This window comes from Oncorhynchus clarkii, chromosome 5 (assembly GCF_045791955.1).
Source record: "Oncorhynchus clarkii lewisi isolate Uvic-CL-2024 chromosome 5, UVic_Ocla_1.0, whole genome shotgun sequence".
Classification (NCBI taxonomy): Eukaryota; Metazoa; Chordata; class Actinopteri; order Salmoniformes; family Salmonidae; genus Oncorhynchus; species Oncorhynchus clarkii.
The window spans coordinates 6,840,404-6,867,032 of NC_092151.1; the positions used below are offsets into that span (position 1 = coordinate 6,840,404).

At 42.6% G+C, this 26,629-nt stretch overlaps 1 protein-coding gene across 1 annotated transcript in view; it reads right to left on the reverse strand.

Annotated features, from left to right (window-relative positions):
* Window positions 1-1,427: 1,427 nt before the first annotated feature.
* LOC139408280 (E3 ubiquitin-protein ligase rnf213-alpha-like) overlaps window positions 1,428-26,629 on the reverse strand; it is a 99,907-nt gene continuing 74,705 nt past the window's right edge. The window contains exons 49-68 of the mRNA XM_071151984.1: window positions 25,864-26,033; window positions 25,277-25,399; window positions 25,048-25,158; window positions 24,702-24,944; window positions 24,529-24,604; window positions 23,985-24,019; window positions 23,773-23,873; window positions 21,509-21,665; window positions 18,606-18,774; window positions 17,893-17,981; window positions 15,152-15,403; window positions 14,525-14,657; window positions 13,031-13,114; window positions 12,346-12,526; window positions 9,225-9,426; window positions 8,833-8,910; window positions 7,743-7,940; window positions 3,184-3,273; window positions 2,223-2,401; window positions 1,428-1,831 (exon numbers count right to left, since the gene is read on the reverse strand). Coding sequence (XP_071008085.1) covers window positions 1,678-1,831; window positions 2,223-2,401; window positions 3,184-3,273; window positions 7,743-7,940; window positions 8,833-8,910; window positions 9,225-9,426; window positions 12,346-12,526; window positions 13,031-13,114; window positions 14,525-14,657; window positions 15,152-15,403; window positions 17,893-17,981; window positions 18,606-18,774; window positions 21,509-21,665; window positions 23,773-23,873; window positions 23,985-24,019; window positions 24,529-24,604; window positions 24,702-24,944; window positions 25,048-25,158; window positions 25,277-25,399; window positions 25,864-26,033 — 2,825 coding nt within the window. The 3' untranslated portion in view covers window positions 1,428-1,677. The remainder of the gene's footprint in view (window positions 1,832-2,222; window positions 2,402-3,183; window positions 3,274-7,742; window positions 7,941-8,832; window positions 8,911-9,224; window positions 9,427-12,345; window positions 12,527-13,030; window positions 13,115-14,524; window positions 14,658-15,151; window positions 15,404-17,892; window positions 17,982-18,605; window positions 18,775-21,508; window positions 21,666-23,772; window positions 23,874-23,984; window positions 24,020-24,528; window positions 24,605-24,701; window positions 24,945-25,047; window positions 25,159-25,276; window positions 25,400-25,863; window positions 26,034-26,629) is intronic.

Genomic DNA, 26,629 nt, shown 5'->3' on the forward strand with positions numbered 1-26,629 from the left:
TCTGATAGCACGTGAATGCGGCATACAATTGTGATGGAGTGATATATTCCCCCCCCCCAAAAAAAAACAACACACACACACACACTCGATAGCACAATGATTTTGTTTCAATCATTGTTTTAATAAGTACAATTACATTTTTCACAAACCAATTTCATCCTTGAGATTCATGATCAATGCCCAACTGCAATATAAAATACCTTCAAATGATTAAATTGACAATTTACTATACTTCAAGTCTAGACTAGGGCTTAGATTTAATCAGATCTACATTAAACTGCATAGCATATCATGTAGATTTAATCAGATCTACATTAAACTGCATAGCATATCATCTAGATTTAATCAGATCTACATTAAACTGCATAGCATATCATCTAGATTTAATCAGATCTACATTAAACTGCATAGCATATCATTGCGATGTCGGAGGTGTAACTGGTATATGTTTTGTTGGTGACATTTTACAATAGTAAGTTAGAGGACTCTAAATGGATAACCCTTTTTACCATTGATATTTAAGGCTTCCACAATTTTAAAATAGTAAACTGGAATGACACACATGATTTAATTTAAGACTTCAGCACTGGTGGGGCCAGTACATCACCAATATTTGTGTGTGTGTTATATATATATATATATTATTATTTTAAACACAAAAGAAGAAGAAAATTGACTACTTCAAAATGGGAGATGGCCTCAATGGCACTGTCCATTCTGTTACAGACACTACGATGGCACTGTCCATTCTGTTACAGACACTACGATGGCACTGTCCATTCTGTTACAGACACTACAATGGCACTGTCCATTCTGTTACAGACACTACGATGGCACTGTCCATTCTGTTACAGACACTACGATGGCACTGTCCATTCTGTTACAGACACTACAATGGCACTGTCCATTCTGTTACAGACACTACGATGGCACAAATACAAAGATGAGTCCTCTATCTAACTCTATGCATTTTCCTTACTACATATTTTCACAACTCTTCGCTGACAATGTTCCCGATTCATGTGTTTAATGTACTTTTATTACACATTTAAAAGCTAGTGATTCGTCAGAAACTATGACGACAGTAGGCCTAACCAACCTACATTTAATTGAAGTTAAAGTAAATCTAATAAAAGTAATTATTCCCCCAATTTAAAAAAAATAAAAAAATAAAAACATGTAAAGGCCTGGAATGCCATCATCTGTTCCTCCATTGACAGAACCTCGACAGAACTAGAGTCTCAGCATTTTGGAGGCATGAAGAAAAGGGAGTACGAGTGGTAGATAGCTGTAAATAAATGCACATAACTCTGGCTAGCTAACCAACTTATGGCGAAACAAATTCCACCTATTCAACTTCACTTTGCTATTGCTCTTATCTGTTGCTAGTAACTTTTTCTTTATCTTTTAGCATTTAAAAAAAATGCTTTATTGGATAGAGGAGAGACAGTGGGAAAGATACTGTATATAGAGAGTTTTTGCTGAAATACCATTGGACCGGATGGGAACCCACGCTGCAGTGGTTATTCGTTCTGGAGGTAGCCGTTAGGAGACAGTAACAGTAACCTTCCTTCACTAATGACAAGGGGGCTCCAGTTGTGTTTACATTTGCGGTTTGCGATATATCGTTTTTTTCATTGCATAATGAAATCAATGAGCAAGTGTGTGAGGTTGGAGCTACCTCTGACTTCTCTCCCGTTTCAATGCCACCGCGAACTTCCAGGCTTCGATGTACTGAGACAGGTCGATCTCTTCAGGGAAGAACTCCTCAACGTCAGGTGGGATGTCCAGGTTCTTACGCTCCATGTATGCCACAAGTGTGTCTTTCAGACTAGAAGAGAAAGGCAATGCAATGGCACATGTGAGGTTCACAGAACTAGTTGAATGATTTTTACTGGTTAAGATGGACATTTGGTGGTATTAAAAAAAATAAAGTATGCTTTGAAGGGAGAGAAGTACACCACAAAGGTACTGCAAAGTTCCGGGAAACATCAGGGAAGATCATCATCAATGATCTGTGTAGAAAACAAGTTCCCCATTGCACTTAATCAATTTCCCCCCCAAGTCATACTGTGCAAATGTTTCCGCGTGGACGTCGTTTCCAGACGGGTAAGTGCTACACATGAAACATTTGAATGTTCAGCATTCTATACAATGGCAAGTACAACCACTCCACGTTGCTTGTTGGGCCTTTGCTAGCGTGTGTCTGTATGTAGCCTTACCCCCAGTCAGGCTTGTAGGTGTCAGATGCGCGGGGACCCTTCAGGACCAGTATCAGGAACTCGTGCATCTCCAGCAGGATGGAATCAGCGCTGCTTTTATTAAAGAACCCAGTGAGCAGCCTGTGCTCTTCCTCTCCCAGGGCCTTCCTGTACTCTTCTGAGATCCCTTCAAATGGGTCCTTAGGACAGGTAGGGCAAGAGAGAGAGAGGGAGTCAACCCCTAGTAGTTACATTTATGCTATGTCCACACTACGTCTTCCAATTTGTGTGCTGAAAAGCCAAGCGCAGCAACAACAACAACATGATATATTCTTGCACTGCGTTAGTAAGTCAGCGTTTCCCTGCTGCCCTCTTACTCTCGGCTCAATACCATTATAGACACAAGCACACATTGGATCAATGCACTCTTGGGCTTATAATGTGGAAGCACCTTTAGGCACTTAACATTGCCCTCTTATAGTTTAAGTGCCAAGTGGGTAAGGGTTAATCTTGTTCACAGCGCCTCACAAAGGGACTTGAATGGAACCTATGGCAAGAGCGGGAAAAAACTCCCACTGGAATTTCATTGGCTGATCTCTCTCAGTCCATCACCATCTAGCATGACCCTTAGGACCTCCAAAGCACGAGCAGTGCAAGTGATTTAGGCTAAACAAATAAGTGAGTTCGGAAAATCGGGAAAGTATGTGAAGTTCATTTGTGAAACTAGTTTTTACATATAAACTTTTATATGCCCAAATTTGGGCTTCCCAAAAATATGGTCGCTATGATAGAACATATATTGTTGTTGCTGATTTTCACATCTCATCTAATACAGCTGTAGCAGGCTTGCTCTCTCCCCCACCCTCGATTTTAACCCATGCCCAGCGCCCAGACTACCGCATTTGAGGCCCCGTGGTACATTTTACCATATTAAAACATCCAAGAGGCTCCCTAGCCAGCAATAGGTGAGTAGGTGTCTTACCCTCTTGAGCCACAGCATGTTTTCTGATTTGAGTGATGTCAGGAGCTGCCACAGTGCCAAACAGTGCTTCAGATAGTATCTGCCCAGGGCCTGAGGACAATAGAAGAAGACCTGAGGTTAGCCATGCTTCAGATAGTATCTGCCCAGGGCCAGACGACAACACCTGAGGTTAGCCTTATCTTACACACAAACTACGCCTGCTTTAAATGACTAAGCACTTGTGTATGAATTAACTGGATAGGTGCACAGAAATATGACAATAATTCCCTCTGGCCTATAAGAAGGCTATAACTATCCATTGCTTATACCTATTCAATCAGATCTATAATAAGTGCCTAGTGGTGGGGGTCAAATTTCGATTGAGCAAATCTCTTATATAAACATGACATAAATTGGTAACAAGTTGACTCTCAGTGGTCTCGCATCACAGATAGCAATATTGAATACCCCTGGCTCAGACTACACCCCTGGCTCAGACTACACCCCTGGCTCAGACTACACCCCTGGCTCAGCCCTGGCTCAGACTACACCCCTGGCTCAGACTACACCCTTGGCTCAGCCCTGGCTCTCAGACTACACCCCTGGCTCTCAGACTACACCCCTGGCTCTCAGACTACACCCCTGGCTCAGCCCTGGCTCAGACTACACCCCTGGCTCAGCCCTGGCTCAGACTACACCCCTGGCTCTCAGACTACACCCCTGGCTCTCAGACTACACCCCTGGCTCTCAGACTACACCCCTGGCTCTCAGACTACACCCCTGGCTCTCAGACTACACCCCTGGCTCTCAGACTACACCCCTGGCTCAGCCCTGGCTCAGACTACACCCCTGGCTCAGCCCTGGCTCAGACTACACCCCTGGCTCTCAGACTACACCCCTGGCTCAGACTACACCCCTGGCTCAGACTACACCCCGGGCTCAGACTACACCGCTGGCTCAGACTACACCCCTGGCTCAGACTACACCCCTGGCTCAGACTACACCCCTGGCTCAGCCCTGGCTCAAACCACACCCCTGGCTCAGCCCTGGCTCAGACTACACCCCTGGCTCAGACTACACCCCTGGCTCAGACTACACCCCTGGCTCAGACTACACCCTTGGCTCAGACTACACCCCTGGCTCAGCCCTGGCTCAGACTACACCCCTGGCTCAGACTACACCCCTGGCTCAGACTACACCCCTGGCTCAGACTTCAGCCCTGGCTCTCAGACTACACCCCTGGCTTTCAGACTACACCCCTGGCTCAGCCCTGGCTCAGACTACACCCCTGGCTCAGCCCTGGCTCAGACTACACCCTTGGCTCAGACTACACCCCTGGCTCAGCCCTGGCTCAGACTACACCCCTGGCTCAGCCCTGGCTCAGACTACACCCCTGGCTCAGACTACACCCCTGGCTCAGACTAAACCCCTGGCTCAGACTACACCGCTGGCTCAGACTACACCGCTGGCTCAGACTACACCCCTGGCTCAGACTTCAGCGCTGGCTCAGACTACACCCTTGGCTCAGACTACACCCTTGGCTCAGACTACACCCTTGGCTCAGACTACACCCTTGGCTCAGCCCTGGCTCTCAGACTACACCCCTGGCTCTCAGACTACACCCCTGGCTCTCAGACTACACCCCTGGCTCTCAGACTACACCCCTGGCTCAGCCCTGGCTCAGACTACACCCCTGGCTCAGCCCTGGCTCAGACTACACCCCTGGCTCAGACTACACCCCTGGCTCTCAGACTACACCCCTGGCTCTCAGACTACACCCCTGGCTCAGCCCTGGCTCAGACTACACCCCTGGCTCAGCCCTGGCTCAGACTACACCCCTGGCTCTCAGACTACACCCCTGGCTTAGACTACACCCCTGGCTCAGACTACACCAGACTACACCCCTGGCTCAGACTACACCCCTGGCTCAGCCCTGGCTCAAACCACACCCCTGGCTCAGCCCTGGCTCAGACTACACCCCTGGCTCAGACTACACCCCTGGCTCAGACTACACCCCTGGCTCAGCCCTGGCTCAGACTACACCCCTGGCTCAGCCCTGGCTCAGACTACACCCTTGGCTCAGACTACACCCCTGGCTCAGCCCTGGCTCAGACTACACCCCTGGCTCAGACTACACCCCTGGCTCAGACTACACCGCTGGCTCAGACTACACCCCTGGCTCAGACTACACCCCTGGCTCAGACTTCAGCCCTGGCTCAGACTACACCCTTGGCTCAGACTACACCCCTGGCTCAGACTACACCCCTGGCTCAGACTACACCCTTGGCTCAGACTACACCCTTGGCTCAGACTACACCCTTGGCTCAGCCCTGGCTCAGACTACACCCCTGGCTCAGAATACACCCTTGGCTCAGAATACACCCTTGGCTCAGACTACACCCTTGGCTCAGACTACACCCTTGGCTCAGACTACACCCTTGGCTCAGACTACACCCTTGGCTCAGCCCTGGCTCAGACTACACCCCTGGCTCAGAATACACCCTTGGCTCAGAATACACCCTTGGCTCAGACTACACCCCTGGCTCAGACTACACCCCTGGCTCAGACTACACCGCTGGCTCAGACTACACCGCTGGCTCAGACTACACCCCTGGCTCAGACTTCAGCCCTGGCTCAGACTACACCCTTGGCTCAGACTACACCCTTGGCTCAGACTACACCCTTGGCTCAGCCCTGGCTCAGACTACACCCTTGGCTCAGACTACACCCTTGGCTCAGACTACACCCTTGGCTCAGCCCTGGCTCAGAATACACCCCTGGCTCAGAATACACCCTTGGCTCAGAATACACCCTTGGCTCAGAATACACCCTTGGCTCAGAATACACCCTTGGCTCAGACTACACCCTTGGCTCAGACTACACCCTTGGCTCAGACTACACCCTTGGCTCAGACTACACCCTTGGCTCAGACTACACCCCTGGCTCAGACTACACCCCTGGCTCAGACTACACCCCTGGCTCAGACTACACCCCTGGCTCAGACTACACCCCTGGCTCAGACTACACCCTTGCCGTTTGTTGGAGAAAGGCCTGTATTGGAGGATGTTGTTTGTACCGTTTTGAGATGTGGACCTCACCCTTTTATGATAAACATTTTATCATTCCATTGCCTTTTTTGTCCCTTTGATATTTTAAGTAGAAAATGTGAATTAATATTGAATTAAAAGCCTGTTATATTAAACAATGTGCTTTTCAATACGAAACAAATGAAACATTTTACAAATCTGCATTTTCTACGTGTCCCTCGTCATTTTATCCCACGTAACTCCATTATTATAAAGTCCGGGTTATTTTTGTTGCTTTGACAAAGTCATGTCTGTAGAATATTATGTATTTGATGTGATTTTAGTGATTCATTTACATCTGTAACTCATTTTAATACGGTGGAAACTAATTCAATTTTAGAATTTTTATTTCAAAAGAAACTTTTGAAACCCGATGAAAACATCAACCCTGTTACTTTTGGCATTTTATTGGCACTTACTACTACATTCATACATTTTTTTATTTAACCTCTAAGATTAATTAAAAAAAAAAAAAATTTAAATGAAGTTTAACGTGTTGTTTATTTTCAAAATTTTATTTAACCAGATCACCTTTATTTAACCAGATAGGCCAGATCACCTTTATTTAACCAGATAGGCCAGATCACCTTTATTTAACCAGGTAGGCCAGTTGAGAACAAGTTGTCATTTACAACTGCGACCTCTGGTCAAGATAAAGCAAAGCAGTGTGACACAAACAACAACACAGAGTTACACATGGAAGTAAACAAACATACAGTCAATAATACAATAGAAAAAGTATATATACAGTGTGTGTAAATGAGGTGGGATAATGGAGGTAAGGGGGTTTATGACAGAAAGTTACATAATATATAATTCAGCAGATGCTTTTATCCAAAGCGTACATACATTTTACAAAATTACACTACCCAAAAGGCCCTCTATTGGTGGAATGACTCAAATATGGCAGATTATAATGTACAGTATATCACCAATAGCCCCGTCTGCATTTAGAATGCACAGGAGATGTAACAAAAAATGTATTTGGTATTGTTCCACAAATGTAACTTGATCTTTTATGTTGTGTGTCTTATCTGCTATGTTGTTTTCTCAGGTCTCTCTTTATGTCGTGCTGTGGTGTCTCTCTTTATGTCGTGCTGTGGTGTCTCTCTTTATGTCGTGCTGTGGTGTCTCTCGTTGTCGTGATGCGTATTTTGTCCTATATTTTTATAATTTTTTAAAACATTTTTTTTTTATCCCAGCACCCTTCCCCGCAGGAGGCATTTTGGTAGGCCGTCATTGTAAATAAGAATTTGTTCTTAAAATAAAAATCTTAACTCATTGATTTAATTCACTGGCTACTTTTATAATAAAGGGACAGACTTGTGTTTGGACTGTGAAATGAGCAGAGGGGCAATCTATGCGTGCACTCAAAATCACGTTTATTACAGACTAAATGTAACGCGTGCCCTAGCTATTATGAAAGATCGGCGCCTATTGGAGACGACTTGACAATGGAAGCCAGTGTTAAAAGTCCAGAATCACAAGACTGACCGTTAGGATGTGTGGAGCCGTTTGATCTCCCATCTGCAGCACCTCCTCCAGGTAGCTGCCCAGCTGCATGTGGGGTTCTCCCCCGGTCATAGCCAGGAACCCCAGGGCCACCTCTACGGTGGAGAGGGCCTCACACACCTCATTGTACGACTTCAGCTCTCCAACTAGTGTCGACAGGGCCCGCGAGGGCAGAGGCACCTAGAGACACAAATAAGAGAGACGTCAACCCCCCTATCTCCAAAGTAGAGAGGTCAACCCCCCTATCTCCAAAGTAGAGAGGTCAAAACCCCTATCTCCAAAGTAGAGAGGTCAAAACCCCTATCTCCAAAGTAGAGAGGTCAAAACCCCTATCTCCAAAGTAGAGAGGTCAAAACCCCTATCTCCAAAGTAGAGAGGTCAAAACCCCTATCTCCAAAGTAGAGAGGTCAAAACCCCTATCTCCAAAGTAGAGAGGTCAAAACCCCTATCTCCAAAGTAGAGAGGTCAAAACCCCTATCTCCAAAGTAGAGAGGTCAAAACCCTATCTCCAAAGTAGAGTGGACAAAACCCTATCTCCAAAGTAGAGTGGACAAAACCCTATCTCCAAAGTAGAGTGGACAAAACCCTATCTCCAAAGTAGAGTGGACAAAACCCTATCTCCAAAGTAGAGGACAAAACCCTATCTCCAAAGTAGAGGACAAAACCCTGTCTCCAAAGTAGAGTGGACAAAACCCTATCTCCAAAGTAGAGTGGACAAAACCCTATCTCCAAAGTAGAGTGGACAAAACCCTATCTCCAAAGTAGAGGACAAAGCCCAAGATCTTTCCCAGTGTTTTTAGATCTGAAAGAACTAGACAGAATATGGCAGTGGCTCCCCAAATCCAATATTTGTGGCAATGTGGAGCCATCACTATATTACTGAAGTCTATCTGGTTCCTTCAGATCTGCAGAAAATGTCATTAAAAAGGTAAAGAAAGCTTCATCTGGTTCATGCCGAGTTAAATAAAGTTTAAATAAATAAAATCCTCTGAAAATGGTGACTCATCATTTGTGAATGTTTTGGGGAGAAGACACGGCTAACTTATCGTTTTTAGATTTTAACGTGACTTACTTGTTCAATCTTTCCTCTCATGTCCTTCAGAATAATTTCATGAATTCGATCATGTCTGTTCACCAGTGTTGGGATTCCCTGTAGAAACCAATAACGGACATCATGAATAGCTGATAAAAGTCAATATTTATAGCATCAAGGTTGGGCTGAATTCCGTTTGAAATGTCAAATATTGCTAACTGTGTCTATTTAAAAAAATAACTGTACTTTTAAAAAAAATTAATGAATTAAATTGACACCAACGCTGGTGGTCATATGGTCATTTAACATTCCTTCTATCCAAACTGACTTACAGTTAACATACAGTATATTCTGTCAGTATACCTCGTCCATTCAGGAATCAAACCCACAACACTAGTGTTGGATGCGCCAACCGAGCGATTGGCACTCACATTGAGGGTGATGATGGGCCTGCCCTGCAAGAAGCGGGAGAGGATCTGCTGCTGGATGTTGGACAGGTCGTACTCGTGCAGCGTCTCCTTGCCTTGCTTCATGCTGTACTGACAGTTGGACAGGATCAGCGGCAGCAGGTCCCTCTCCAGATCATACTGAATCACATGCAGGTCCGTTAGGTCCACCGGGCTCACTTTAAAGCTGGGGGGAAGAAAAATGAAGTCAACAAAATGGCCTGAAACGATGGCGCTGCTATCAACAGTTTCTGCTTCAGTCTCAATGTGCTGTTCTCTATGTATTTCCCCTCACTCAAATGCAACACTAGGATATTGTAACAGAGCACTAGGATATTGTAACAGAGCACTAGGATATTGTAACAGAGCACTAGGATATTGTAACAGAGCACTAGGATATTGTAACAGAGCACTAGGATATTGTAACAGAGCACTAAGATATTGTAACAGAGCACTAGGATATTGCAACAAAGCACTAGGATATTGTAACAAAGCACTAGGATATTGTAACAGAGCACTAGGATATTGTAACAAAGCACTAGGATATTGTAACAAAGCACTAGGATATTGTAACAAAGCACTAGGATATTGTAACAGAGCACTAGGATATTGTAACAGAGCACTAGGATATTGTAACAGAGCACTAGGATATTGTAACAGAGCACTAGGATATTGTAACAGAGCACTAGGATATTGTAACAGAGCACTAGGATATTGTAACAGAGCACTAGGATATTGTAACAGAGCACTAGGATATTGTAACAAAGCACTAGGATATTGTAACAGAGCACTAGGATATTGTAACAGAGCACTAGGATATTGTAACAGAGCACTAGGATATTGTAACAGAGCACTAGGATATTGTAACAAAGCACTAGGATATTGTAACAGAGCACTAGGATATTGTAACAGAGCACTAGGATATTGTAACAGAGCACTAGGATATTGTAACAGAGCACTAGGATATTGTAACAGAGCACTAGGATATTGTAACAGAGCACTAGGATATTGTAACAGAGCACTAGGATATTGTAACAAAGCACTAGGATATTTTAAAACAGATACAGTGCCTTGCGAAAGTATTCGGCCCCCTTGAACTTTGCAACCTTTTGCCACATTTCAGGCTTCAAACATAAAGATATAAAACTGTATTTTTTTGTGAAGAATCAACAACAAGTGGGACACAATCATGAAGTGGAACGACATTTATTGGATATTTCAAACTTTTTTAACAAATCAAAAACTGAAAAATTGGGCGTGCAAAATTATTCATCCCCTTTACTTTCAGTGCAGCAAACTCTCTCCAGAAGTTCAGTGAGGATCTCTGAATGATCCAATGTTGACCTAAATGACTAATGATGATAAATACAATCCACCTGTGTGTAATCAAGTCTCCGTATAAATGCACCTGCACTGCGATAGTCTCAGAGGTCCGTTAAAAGTGCAGAGAGCATCATGAAGAACAAGGAACACACCAGGCAGGTCCGAGATACTGTTGTGAAGAAGTTTAAAGCCGGATTTGGATACAAAAAGATTTCCCAAGCTTTAAACATCCCAAGGAGCACTGTGCAAGCGATAATATTGAAATGGAAGGAGTATCAGACCACTGCAAATCTACCAAGACCTGGCCGTCCCTCTAAACTTTCAGCTCATACAAGGAGAAGACTGATCAGAGATGCAGCCAAGAGGCCCATGATCACTCTGGATGAACTGCAGAGATCTACAGCTGAGGTGGGAGACTCTGTCCATAGGACAACAATCAGTCGTATATTACACAAATCTGGCCTTTATGGAAGAGTGGCAAGAAGAAAGCCATTTCTTAAAGATATGCATAAAAAGTGTTGTTTAAAGTTTGCCACAAGCCACCTGGGAGACACACCAAACATGTGGAAGAAGGTGCTCTGGTCAGATGAAACCAAAATTGAACTTTTTGGCAACAATGCAAAACGTTATGTTTGGCGTAAAAGCAACACAGCTCATCACCCTGAACACACCATCCCCACTGTCAAACATGGTGGTGGCAGCATCATGGTTTGGGCCTGCTTTTCTTCAGCAGGGACAGGGAAGATGGTTAAAATTGATGGGAAGATGGATGGAGCCAAATACAGGACCATTCTGGAACAAAACCTGATGGAGTCTGCAAAAGACCTGAGACTGGGACAGAGATTTGTCTTCCAACAAGACAATGATCCAAAACATAAAGCAAAATCTACAATGGAATGGTTCAAAAATAAACATATCCAGGTGTTAGAATGGCCAAGTCAAAGTCCAGACCTGAATCCAATCGAGAATCTGTGGAAAGAACTGAAAACTGCTGTTCACAAATGCTCTCCATCCAACCTCACTGAGCTCGAGCTGTTTTGCAAGGAGGAATGGGAAAAAATTTCAGTCTCTCGATGTGCAAAACTGATAGAGACATACCCCAAGCGACTTACAGCTGTAATCGCAGCAAAAGGTGGTGCTACAAAGTAATAACTTAAGGGGGCTGAATAATTTTGCACGCCCAATTTAACAGTTTTCGATTTGTTAAAAAAGTTTGAAATATCCAATAAATGTCGTTCCACTTCATGATTGTGTCCCACTTGTTGTTGATTCTTCACAAAAAAATACAGTTTTATATCTTTATGTTTGAAGCCTGAAATGTGGCAAAAGGTCGCAAAGTTCAAGGGGGCCGAATACTTTCGCAAGGCACTGTATGCCTTGACATAATGCCAGGATGTGTACTAGGACCACATCAGGGGTAGCAAGGCAAGCAGCGGGATGATTTATGTCGAAGCGGATGGTTGGGGGAACGGAACATAATTATAATAATTAGTGCACTCCAACTTGACCACCGCTAAGTCCAATAATAGATTGCATTTGAATAAAATAATTTCAGACCTGGATTACATTGAGACACGGACCATGTCTCTTTTTTTTGTGGGAATTACTTGGGAACAGATTTCATAAATTAAACTAATTTTTAACTGAATTCCTGGTGATTTTAGTATTTTTGTACCTAAAAACATTTTTTTTTTTTAACAAAAAACTTGAGGGGAAAAAAATAAAAGAATCACGCATGTTGCTGACCCCTATTTCACACCAAATTAGTACAACATGCATCCACCTAGTCTCCTCTCCAAGGTGCTTGTCCACACAGTAGACCAGCTCGTTCTGCAGGGCGATGAGGTAGCTGACCAGGGCTGTGGAGCAGAGACCAGGACCTTGACGCCGTGGCAACAGGACCTGGAAGTCACTGGTCATGTCCAGATCCTTCCGGCAGAACTCAACAGGGATCTTAATCTCTCCTACAGAACCAAACAAACACATTGTTTCTGATGTTATGGGAACACGATTAGGCTTTAACTCATTATAGCAGAGCCAGGGGGGGGTTATCATTGAATTATTGAGATACTTAGGAGAGTGGGAAGTGGGAATATTTCACATGCTTGGGTTCACTAGGAAGTTGTGCCCTGGGATCTCGAGTGCCCAACACACGCTTTCTTTTAAGGTTGCCGTTGTTTGACAAAAACGTTAACAAATATGTTCTGAAAATGCGTGTGCGTGAGTAATTATATATAAATTCAAATTTTATTTGTCACATGCGCCGAATACAACAGGTGAAATGCTTCCTATACAAGCCCTCAACCAACAATGCAGTTTTAAGAAAGTATCTACTAAAATAAACTGAAGTTAAAAATAACTAATAATTAAAGAGCAACAATAAAATAACAATAGCGAGGTTATATACAGGGGTTACCAGATCACTATTAGACCCCAAATGGTATATGATGCTTTATCTGTGTTATTACCATTGGTTGCCAGCGAGCCCCTAAGCAGATTCCATGTTGTCAGGAAGATGTTGATCCGTTTCTCATGCCAGGCTCTCAGCGGAACTGTGGAAAGATGGACAAAGACAAAACCAATGACAAACTTTGGCCTCTATTTAATCCGTGGTGCTGAAGATCTGCTCTAGTAGCGTAATTAACAACCAAAGGCAATGTTCCCGTGGTCGCGGAGACTGCATTCACTGTAAACTGGCATGTGACCTTCAAATTGTAGCGCAGATCTTCCGCGATATGGATTGAATGCGGATTGAATCTCCTCCAATTCCCTTAGGACACGTTTTACAGAATGCTTACAGAATAGTTGATAAGCCTGGCTTACTTAAGCATTCACATAGATTTTTAAATAACGCACATAGGATATTTGCACAGGAAGATGAGTAATTTGCAAACATCTAAAGTTAAGATTGGTCTCAATGCCACTAATTCAGTGGTTCCCAGTCCTGGTCCTTTGGACCCGAGTGGTTTTGGTTTAGTCCTAGCATTAACACAACTCATCAAGCCTTTGCTAAGTTGAATCAGGTTGTGGGAGGGCAAAACCAAAAAAGGTACACCCCTTTGGGTCCCAAGGACCAGGACTGGGAAACACTGCATCAATCAGAAGATACAGCACACTCATTCCAGTCCTGGAGGGCGGTCTGTTAGTTTATGTTATTTCCTTTCAATTAGTGTCCAATTAAGAGCTAGACAACCAGGTGAGGTTGTCCAATTAAGACCTAGACAACCAGGTGAGGTTGTCCAATTAAGACCTAGACAACCAGGTGAGGTGGTCCAATTAAGAGCCAGACAACCAGGTGAGGTGGTCCAATTAAGACCCAGACAACCAGGTGAGGTTGTCCAATTAAGAGCCAGACATCCAGGTGAGGTTGTCCAATTAAGAGCCAGACAACCAGGTGAGGTTGTCCAATTAAGAGCCAGACAACCAGGTGAGGTTGTCCAATTAAGAGCCAGACAACCAGGTGAGGTTGCCAGACAACCAGGTGAGGTTGTCCAATTAAGAGCCAGACAACCAGGTGAGGTTGTCCAATTAAGACCTAGACAACCAGGTGAGGTTGTCCAATTAAGACCTAGACAACCAGGTGAGGTTGTCCAATTAAGAGCCAGACAAGCAGGTGAGGTTGTCCAATTAAGAGCCCAGACAAGCAGGTGCGGTTGTCCAATTAAGAGCCCAGACAACCAGGTGAGGTTGTCCAATTAAGAGCCCATACAACCAAGTGAGGTTGTCCAATTAAGAGCCCAGACAACCAGGTGAGGTTGTCCAATTAAGACGGTGAGGTTGTCCAATTAAGACCTAGACAACCAGGTGAGGTTGTTCAATTAAGACCCCAGACAACGAGATGAGGGGAGTTCCCTAACTCATCAGTGACCTTCATTGATCAATCAAGTACAAGCGAGAAGTGAAAGCCCGCAGACACTCGGTCGGTCCTCCATGGAATGAGTTTGACACCTATGTTATAGTACCTGATTCCTGTCTCTGGAGGAATTTGGCAATGGTGCCGTGGGACAGATCAGTCACATTCCGACACGTCTTCACCAGATTTCTCTGCAGTTCCAGGATGTCAGTGATGAACTTCAGCAACCGCAGCTCTGCCTCCTGCAACCAATCACAGGGCTCAGTAAAATATCTGCTGACAGACTGCAATCAATCACAAGGCATAGACCTACTGACTGGTAAACTGTATAAGGCCTATACATGCTGAGCAGCTGAGGTTATGATTGAAAAGAAAGTCAGAGCCCAACAATACAAATGAGGCCTGTTCACATTTAACACGACAGGCTTTTAATCTGTCATCACTGAGCAAGCTTTTCCTTATTTCATTGTTCATTTGCTCTCAATTACATAACATAGCCGGGCCTGCCGAGTGATGCAGCAGTCCAAGGCACTGCATCGCAGTGCTAGAGGTGTCACTACAGACCCGGGTTCTATCCGGGCTGTATCACAACCCGGCCGTGATCGGGAGTCCCATAGGGCGGCGCACAATTGGCTCAGTGTCGTCCGAGTTAGAGGAGGATTTGGCCATCATTGTGAATAATAATTTGTTTTTAACTGACTTGCATAGTTAAATAAAGGTGAAATAAACCTCTTACCTTGTGCAGGAACCTCCAGAGCACTGGCAGGGTGTTTTCTCCGTTGTTCTGCTCCACAATGCGGGTGAGGCTGAGCAGGGACACCCTCTCCCTGCAGTTCCACACCGCTGAGCTGTGGATCTGGGAGTTGTGGGGCAGCGAGGTCAGGAACAGGCGTGGCTCCGGAGACAACACCCTCATGATAGGGTTGGAGGACAACCTTGAGTCATCCCTGATGAAGGCATTCACCTCTTGCAGCCGCCGATCCAGGTCCTGGAGACGTGATAGGAGGAGACAGCCAGCGGGGTAATTGAACCACAATTCCAAATTGACACCTGTCTCCTATGTACATCTAGCAGGGTTGGGCTCAATTCAGAATTCAGAATGCCTCATTAATTAAAATGTAATTATTGTATTGAAGTAGTAAACAGGATATAGAATTGCAATTTGAATTTGAATTAAAAGTAAATATAATTGAATTCAGTGAAATTCAAATGCCTGTTCTATTCTATATTAGGTGTTGTCTATACATATATATTGTCTATATATTAGGTGTTGTCTATACATATATATTGTCTATATATTAGGTGTTGTCTATACATATATATTGTCTATATATTAGGTGTTGTCTATACATATATATTGTCTATATATTAGGTGTTGTCTATACATATATATTGTCTATATATTAGGTGTTGTCTATACATATATATTGTCTATATATTAGGTGTTGTCTATACATATATATTGTCTATATATTAGGTGTTGTCTATACATATATATTGTCTATATATTAGGTGTTGTCTATACATATATATTGTCTATATATTAGGTGTTGTCTACACATATATATTGTCTATATATTAGGTGTTGTCTATACATATATATTGTCTATATATTAGGTGTTGTCTATGCATATATATTGTCTATATATTAGGTGTTGTCTATACATATATATTGTCTATATATTAGGTGTTGTCTATACATATTTATTGTCTATATATTAGGTGTTGTCTATACATATATATTGTCTATATATTAGGTGTTGTCTATACATATATATTGTCTATATATTAGGTGTTGTCTATACATATATATTGTCTATATATTAGGTGTTGTCTATACATATATTAGGTGTTGTCTATACATATATATTGTCTATATATTAGGTGTTGTCTATGCATATATATTGTCTATATATTAGGTGTTGTCTATACATATATATTGTCTATATATTAGGTGTTGTCTATACATATTTATTGTCTATATATTAGGTGTTGTCTATACATATATATTGTCTATATATTAGGTGTTGTCTATACATATATATTGTCTATATATTAGGTGTTGTCTATACATATATATTGTCTATATATTAGGTGTTGTCTATACATATATTAGGTGTTGTCTATACATATATATTGTCTATATATTAGGTGTTGTCTATACATATATTAGGTGTTGTCTATACATATATATTGTCTATATATTAGGTGTTGTCTATACATATATATTGTCTATATATTAGGTGTTGTCTATACATATATATTGTCTATATATTAGGTGTTGTCTATACATTGTACATAAAAACGCCAAACACGTCGTTCATACATGCATATGAAATATTGTTGAAACAATTTATTTTCAGGACCAACTTAAAATAAATGATCAAGGAAAACAAAACCTGTATGCAAATATCCTAAATTATTATATTCCATTAACCACTTAAATTTGTGTTCAATATGGGGAAAATACAACATTTCCCAGAGTGCATTAGTTTAACCCTCAACTTGACCCGTAGGCCTTCAAAAAGAAGCCAAACAAATGAGATCTATAAACTGATTATACAAAACATTAAGAACACCTGATTTTTCCATGACAGACTGACCAGGTGAATCCAGGTGAAAGCGATGATCCCTTATTGAGGTCACTTGTTAAATCCACTTCAAATCAGTGTAGATGAAGGGGAGGAGACGGGTTAAAGAAGGATTTTGAAGCCTTGAGACAATTGAAACATGGATGGTGTGTGAGTGCCATTCAGAGGGTGAATAGGCAAGACAAAATATTTAAGTGCCTTTTGAACGGGGTATGATAGTAGGTGCCAGGAGCACCGGTTTGAGTGTGTCAAGAACTGCAATGCTGCTGGGTATTTCACGCTCAACAGTTACCCATTTATATAAAAAAATGGTCCACCACCCAAAGGACATCCAGCCAACTTGACACAACTGTGGAAAGCATTGGAGTCAACATCCTTGTGGAATGCTTTCAATACCTTGTAGAGTCGATGCCCCAACAAATTGAGGGGCAAAAGGGAGGGGGTGGTGCAACTCAATATTAGGAATTGGTGCCGTGGGACAGATCAGTCACATTCCGACAGGTCTTCGACCAGATTTCTCTGTAGTTCCAGGATGTCAGTGATGAACTTCACCAACCGCAGAAAATCTTTTCTCAAATTCTAATACTGAATCAGGTGGGGTGTGGTCGATTTTCAATTTGAATTCCAACTCATGAGTTGAATGGGAGTCAATTACAAACCTCTGAATTCCGGGCCCAACCCTGACTTCTAGGTAATTCTGTCAACCTTAATAAAATCAATATGGAAAACAAGGCAGAGCTACAATAATTATTGCTTATACCAACCCAATCCTGCAATTAGAACTGGGAATTATATGAATTTAAAAAACACATCTGTCCTTGATGTTCGGCTCATAAAAAGGCAGTAAAAACTGTGATTTTTCTGGTATCATGTTGTTTTTTTTTACCTTCAGCAGAGGGGAGATTATTTCATTACCGACTGTCATCTCCCAGTCGTTTCTGGCCTCTTTGGTAGAGAGATGATTATCAGCACACCCTGAGGAGAGAAGTTTAAACTGTACATAATCTGATTCCAGTGACAAACACTGACAACAAGAACCAGAACCAACGGACACATCTTGACCTAATATCACCTCCCTTAATATCGACAAGAAAAGATTGTAGAAAATAAATACTACAAACACTGAGATAAATATTTTTTTTTTTAAATTTGCGGTGAAAATTATATTCGATACTAATACAATTGCTCAAAGAAAGAGATAATACATTTAAAAAGTAATAAAACAAATCTAGAAAAACAATAAGGGTAAAAATGATTGGTAATGATTCAATACTCCAGCACCCACCCCCTGATACTGAGCCTTTTTTCTAAAACGTTATGAAATCGTAGAACACATTGGAAGGGATTTTAGACCATTTCTCCATACAGAATCTCTCCAGATCCTTGATATTCTTCATCTGCTCTTATGGACTACCCTCTTTAATTCAAACCACAGGTTTTCAACGGGGTTCAAGTCCCGGAGACTGAGATGGCCATTGTAAAATGTTCATTTGTTGATTTGGCTAAAAAGTCACATGGCAGGGCAGCAGGTAGCCTAGCGGGTCGAGCGTTGGGCCAGTAACCGAAAGGTGAAAAATGAAAAATTTAACTGCGCCTTACCACGACGGTGAGGCTTCAGTAGGCTACTGATCATCAGGTGGATGGCATTGACTGTGTCATCTCTCCCCTTCCCCATAAACCTAATCACGTGTTCCATGTCTTTCAGCAGGTGACCCATGAGGAACGAACTGGGGTCAGCGACTCGGGGCTTGATGATAGCAGCAATGGCCTATCAAAGACAAAGAGAGACCGGGATAAGACACTAGGAAACAACTCCTTCTCCTTGCTCCTGAATAGGGTAGGGATTAGCTCCTTATCCACTGAATAGGGTAGGGACTAGCTCCTTATCCACTGAATAGGGTAGGGACTAGCTCCTTATCCCCTGAATAGGGTAGGGACTAGCTCCTTATCCCCTGAATAGGGTAGGGACTAGCTCCTTATCCACTGAATAGGGTAGGGACTAGCTCCTTATCCACTGAATAGGGTAGGGACTAGCTCCTTATCCACTGAATAGGGTAGGGACTAGCTCCTTATCCACTGAATAGGGTAGGGACTAGCTCCGTATCCACTGAATAGGGTAGGGACTAGCTCCGTATCCACTGAATAGGGTAGGGACTAGCTCCGTATCCACTGAATAGGGTAGGGACTAGCTCCGTATCCACTGAATAGGGTAGGGACTAGCTCCTTATCCACTGAATAGGGTAGGGACTAGCTCCTTATCCACTGAATAGGGTAGGGACTAGCTCCACTGAATAGGGTAGGGACTAGCTCCTTATCCACTGAATAGGGTAGGGACTAGCTCCTTATCCACTGAATAGGGTAGGGACTAGCTCCTTATCCACTGAATAGGATAGGGACTAGCTCCTTATCCACTGAATAGGGTAGGGACTAGCTCCTTATCCACTGAATAGGGTAGGGACTAGCTCCGTATCCACTGAATAGGGTAGGGACTAGCTCCTTATCCACTGAATAGGATAGGGACTAGCTCCTTATCCACTGAATAGGGTAGGGACTAGCTCCTTATATACACTGAATAGGATAGGGACTAGCTCCTTATCCCCTGAATAGGGTAGGGACTAGCTCCTTATCCCCTGAATAGGGTAGGGACTAGCTCCTTATCCACTGAATAGGGTAGGGACTAGCTCCTTATCCACTGAATAGGGTAGGGACTAGCTCCTTATCCACTGAATAGGGTAGGGACTAGCTCCTTATCCACTGAATAGGGTAGGGACTAGCTCCTTATCCACTGAATAGGGTAGGGACTAGCTCCTTATCCACTGAATACGGTAGGGACTAGCTCCTTATCCACTGAATAGGGTAGGGACTAGCTCCTTATCCACTGAATAGGGTAGGGACTAGCTCCTTATCCACTGAATAGGGTAGGGACTAGCTCCTTATCCACTGAATAGGGTAGGGACTAGCTCCTTATCCACTGAATAGGGTAGGGACTAGCTCCTTATCCCCTGAATAGGGTAGGGACTAGCTCCTTATCCTCTGAATAGGGTAGGGACTAGCTCCTTATCCCCTGAATAGGATAGGGACTAGCTCCTTATCCACTGAATAGGGTAGGGACTAGCTCCTTATCCACTGAATAGGGTAGGGACTAGCTCCTTATCCACTGAATAGGGTAGGGACTAGCTCCTTATCCACTGAATAGGGTAGGGACTAGCTCCTTATCCACTGAATAGGGTAGGGACTAGCTCCTTATCCCCTGAATAGGATAGGGACTAGCTCCTTATCCACTGAATAGGGTAGGGACTAGCTCCTTATCCACTGAATAGGGTAGGGACTAGCTCCTTATCCACTGAATAGGGTAGGGACTAGCCCCTTATCCCCTGAATAGGGTAGGGATTAGCTCCTTATCCACTGAATAGGGTAGGGACTAGCTCCTTATCCACTGAATAGGGTAGGGACTAGCTCCTTATCCACTGAATAGGGTAGGGACTAGCTCCTTATCCCCTGAATAGGGTAGGGACTAGCTCCGTATCCACTGAATAGGGTAGGGACTAGCTCCTTATCCACTGAATAGGGTAGGGACTAGCTCCGTATCCACTGAATAGGGTAGGGACTAGCTCCTTATCCACTGAATAGGGTAGGGACTAGCTCCTTATCCACTGAATCCTTATCCACTGAATAGGATAGGGACTAGCTCCTTATCCCCTGAATAGGGTAGGGACTAGCTCCTTATCCCCTGAATAGGGTAGGGACTAGCTCCTTATCCCCTGAATAGGGTAGGGACTAGCTCCTTATCCTCTGAATAGGGTAGGGACTAGCTCCGTATCCACTGAATAGGGTAGGGACTAGCTCCTTATCCACTGAATAGGGTAGGGACTAGCTCCTTATCCCCTGAATAGGGTAGGGACTAGCTCCTTATCCACTGAATAGGGTAGGGACTAGCTCCTTATCCACTGAATAGGGTAGGGACTAGCTCCTTATCCACTGAATAGGGTAGGGACTAGCTCCTTATCCACTGAATAGGGTAGGGACTAGCTCCTTATCCACTGAATAGGGTAGGGACTAGCTCCTTATCCCCTGAATAGGGTAGAGACTAGCTCCTTATCCCCTGAATAGGGTAGGGACTAGCTCCTTATCCCCTGAATAGGGTAGGGACTAGCTCCTTATCCCCTGAATAGGGTAGGGACTAGCTCCGTATCCACTGAATAGGGTAGGGACTACGGGAAAGAGCTAGGGGTTTCTGAACGGGCCTCTGCCACTAAGGCAGGTGTACTGTAAGAAGCAAAATGTCACGTCACAGCTAAACAAATCTGCCGGCTATCAACTTAAAGCCAGGGATAATTCCTTAATTGAAGTCTATGGACAAGAAATGATAGAGGAAAAAAAGTATCTGCTGTCTCTCCCTGTCCATAGACTGCTTTCAAAGGTAAGGAAACATATTTGAGTGAACTGTCCCTTTAAATCACACAAATCCATAGGTCCCTCTAGTATGATTTGCCGCGGTGTACCTGTGTGTTACTTCTGGCTCCTAGTAGCATGGCTACGTGGGTGAGAAGCCGGACCAGGTTGAAAGGAATAGAGGACATGCTCTTTGTGTCCTGCATGTCTGGGTGGTCCCTCCGTCGAGGGTCTCCCAGGACGTGGCCAGTCTCAGTACTGTCACCTCTTATGAAAAGACAAGACAAAAATGTTTTCATTCTTCAGTACTGTGACTCATTAAAAGCTTCACTTGGGAAATGGCGTATATATTTATGATGTTGTGGGGTTTCTACTAACCATGTGTATGTGACCAATAAAATGTGATTTGATAAAGCGTACATATTCGATAACTGTTATATCATTAGTTGTGTTCCAACATTCCCTCCATCTTGTACCACTATCAGTTGTTTAGAAGTTTTGGTTCCAGTAGTTTATATTTATTTTCTAAAGAGATTATCAGTTGGATCTGCAAGATTTTCTACATTTTACTGATCATATGAAAATATATTATTTTTTTGACTCAAATTAGGGTTCCCTCAAGATTTATCTGATGTCCAAAAGATTGAAAATTGAAATGTCTTGATATGAAACTTTTAAGTTGTATTTGAAAATATCTACATTTGTTAGTCTTAAAATTGCTTTTGAATTATTTTTTTGGAAAGACATTTATTTCCTATTACCAAGTCATTTACAGTTGCTATACCTTACGTTTTCAATGTAGACTTTAAGCAAGTGTGAAGCAAGTGTGTTTTAGGCCACTCTAAGGCACTGCCATCTCAGTGCTTGAGGAGTCACTACAGACACCCTGGTTCGAATCCAGGCAGTATCACATCCGGTCGTGATTGGAAGTCCCATAGGGTGGCGCACAATTGGCCCAGCATCTTCCGGGATTGTCCAGGGTAGGGTTCGGCTGGGTTAGGCCATCATTGTGAATAAGAATTTGTTCTTAACTGACTTGCCTAGTTAAATAAAAAGGTTTAATTTAAAATTGTAAAAAATAATGAAAAGCTATCCAAGGATTGTTCCATACTGTTGTGTTTTTTAGCGAGTGATATAAGTTTTCATTTTCTTCCATATTGTATACTATGAAGTTAAAGTTCTTAGCTTTATCCTTTGATAATACACCTCAAAATATTCTAGGAGTGAGCAGGCACATCTTCAATATGTACCCAAATTGTTCCTCTTTAGTGCCTTTAAGTCTGGAAGGTTAAAAATCTCCCTCTGACTTAGGTGTAAAAGATGTCCTATTCATTTGATTTGCCCTTGTAAAAGTTTGTCATGACCGAGTATACTTTAAATCATATCTTTGGTGGGGTAATTGGTATTACCTACAAACATAAAAGCATTCTGAAGAGGTTTATTCTAACTAAGATCTATGGGAAGATTGATCCATTTCGTTGGCTTTCATATTGTTGAGTAATGGGATAAAGTTATCTTAAAATATTTGTTGTTTGTTGTCACTTATTAATTAAGCATAATTAAGTATTTCATGTGTTGTGGTCCACTTAAAGGACAGCTGTAGATTGTGAGTTATTATATATTTTTCCTATTGACATTTTATTTTTATTTTTTAAATGTACATTATTTTATATCCTGATCAGTCTATAACCGCGATCAGTCTATATTCTAGATCAGTCTATATTCTAGATCAGTCTATATTCTAGATCAGTCTATAACCGCGATCAGTCTATAACCGCGATCAGTCTATATTCTAGATCAGTCTATATTCTAGATCAGTCTATATTCTAGATCAGTCTATATTCTAGATTAGTCTATAACCGCGATCAGTCTATATTCTAGATCAGTCTATATTCTAGATCAGTCTATATTCTAGATCAGTCTATATTCTAGATCAGTCTATAACCGCGATCAGTCTATATTCTAGATTAGTCTATAACCGCGATCAGTCTATATTCTAGATTAGTCTATAACCGCGATCAGTCTATATTCTAGATCAGTCTATAACCGCGATCAGTCTATATTCTAGATCAGTCTATAACCGCGATCAGTCTATAACCGCGATCAGTCTATATTCTAGATCAGTCTATAACCGCGATCAGTCTATAAATGTTATAATAATGAACCATAGCCTGTAGGCCAAGTACTCCCTGGCAGACACATTCAGCAGCGTAGCCATCAACAGGAAAAATATATAATTAATTCATTTTCAACAATAATTTGAAAAAAATCATCCTTCCTCCAAAGGACATTTCTATGGATTTCATTTCAGATAGATCCCCCGAAAAAATCATAAATATCCATGGGTCAATCTCGTATAGAATCGCCCACTTACCGGATCTGAGCAGTAGTGAAGCCCGCGACAGGATTGTGGCTGCGCCCTCCGATCTCAGCGCCACAGTCCACACAACGGCTCGTCTCCATGGGCTTGCCACACTGAGGTGGGGGGTTAGAGAGGAGAGCAGGAGGGACATGATTGAAGGAAATGTAACTACAGTCATGATAGGCCACACTTTCTTAACCCAGAATCAACTCAATTCTACATACCTCACCAATGGCGCAAGGGTGACCATTCGGACAATCTGTGGGGTGCAGAAGTGAGCACAATGAAGGATCATTTTTGGCAAGGACAAATAAGGGGGGGGGTTCTTCATGGGTTCATAAGGGGGGGGGGGGGGGGTCTTCAAGGGTTCATGGAACAAAAAAAACCGCACAAAAAACTAGAATGCATAAAAGGTACAATGAATAACAAAATTCAATTCAATTCAATTCAAGGGGCTTTATTAGCATGGGAAACATGTGTTAACATTGCCAAAGCAAGTGAGGTAGATAATATACAAAAGTGAAATAAACAATAGAAATTAACAGTAAACATTACACATACAGAAGTTTCAAAACAATAAAAGACATTATAAACCAAAATCTATGATGCCTGAAGAAGCAAGCCGAAATGCCATAGTCATTTTGTTACTCTTGTTTCTCTGGGACTTTTGAGTTTTGTAACATGCATTTACCCGTTATAACTTTCTGCATTCTAGTTTTAGCTGTTACTTGTTTTTTATTTTATTTTATTGACTGAAACAATACTTACTGTACCACAACATCCCTCTAATGGCCTGGCGTACAACTGCAAGCATATCCTCGGGCATGGTGGGTATGAAGGCTCTCTGTTATTAAAAGCAATACATATATTTAATTGAGTGATTTATGCTGAAGAACAATAGGTTCACTGCAGACTGTAGGGAGCAGACAAGGGGAGCACACCTGCATGTTAGTAGGGAAAAGAGCCAGCTGCTGGAGGGGTATCAGTAGGCCCTGGTTCCCACAGAGCAGCACTGCAGACAAGTGGATGGCCAGCTCCACCACCACCCACTGGGCACCAGAGGCCCCAGTCTGGACAGTCAGGGGACCCAGCCGGTTGGCTACCAGGTCCATTGCGAATTCCTTCACATTTCGGCTTGCAAGAAACGTTGAGGCCTCGATGAAATCCACCAGTGCTTGACAAAACTAGGAAAAGAAAACGGAACATTAAACAAAGATGCTGTATGTAGAGACAAGCTGTATATGAGATGAACTTTGCTACAGTATTTTCTCCCTGGGCTCTTCTTACCTCAGAGTTTGGATGGAGGTTGGGATTGGCTGCTCTATAGAGACAGGTGACTTCTCTGAACAGAGCCAAAAGCAGGTATATTGTCCTCTTATTGTTTGGACACGAAGAACCCTACACACATTACCGGAACAAATAAATAATGCTTATGCTTGTAAACAGGATAGAACATTTATTCAGGCATGTAAAAATCACTGACTTCAATTTGCTATCTCTATGAGCCTTTCAATACCTTACAAGCACGATCTATATCCTTAATTTTGCCCTCCAGTATTGCTTTGGCAACCACATCTCGGATAGTCTTGTAGTCCTCTCCACAAACAAGATACTGGTCAATCTGGCTGCCATCTTGATTCTGAAAGACAGGGAAATTAACGTGGGTGATGAGTGTGGATGAGATGAGGCCCCCCCCCCCTCCCATTTTTAAATTGAATTTATATTTTTTATTTAACCTTTATTTAAAGCACAGAAAAGCTTGAAAAGCTTTCTAGAAATTCAATCAGTTAATTACACATGGACAAATGTGTTATATAATTAATTGAATAGAGCGCCACATACAAGGTTAATCAAATCAAAATTTAAAATCAAATGTATTTATAAAGCCCTTCTTACATCAGCTGATGTCACAAAGTGCTGTACAGAAACCCAGCCTAAAACCCCAAAACAGCAAGCAATGCAGGTGTAGAAGCACGTAGAAGGTTAATCTTCTTATAGGTAGATTGTTTATATTGTCACACACACCGGAGAGGGGCAGTGACGTGCGTTTTTTTTACAGGGTCAGCCATAGTAGTACGGCGCCCCATGAACACAAACCAGTACCTTCTGCAGGACCTCGCGAGGGAACAGCCACTGCATATCTGCCACTGTCAGGAAGCGTTGGACATACTCCACTCCGTGCTGGTTGCAGATCTTACGGATCAGGTAGATCCGATACCAGTCATTCCCACTGCGCTTACACAGTTCTCCCACGCTGGTCAGGAATTCTCTCTCTGATGGACCATAAATGAGGTAAAAAAAAAGAAGTGCAACTTACCTGAAAATATATGCACATTTTACCCAATGCCTGAATGAAAACACTATATAAACCAGATCAATGATACCCAATGCCCTGAATGAAAACACTATATAAACCAGATCAATGATACCCAATGCCCTGAATGAAAACACTATATAAACCAGATCAATGATACCCAGTGCCTGAATGAAAATACTATATAAACCAGATCAATGATACCCAATGCCTGAATGAAAACACTATATAAACCAGATCAATGATACCCAATGCCTGAATGAAAACACTATATAAACCAGATCAATGATACCCAATGCCTGAATGAAAACACTATATCAACCAGATCAATGATACCCAATGCCTGAATGAAAACACGATATAAACCAGATCAATGATACCCAATGCCTGAATGAAAACACTATATAAACCAGATCAATGATACCCAATGCCTGAATGAAAACACGATATAAACCAGATCAATGATACCCAATGCCTGAATGAAAACACTATATAAACCAGATCAATGATACCCAATGCCCTGAATGAAAACACTATATAAACCAGATCAATGAT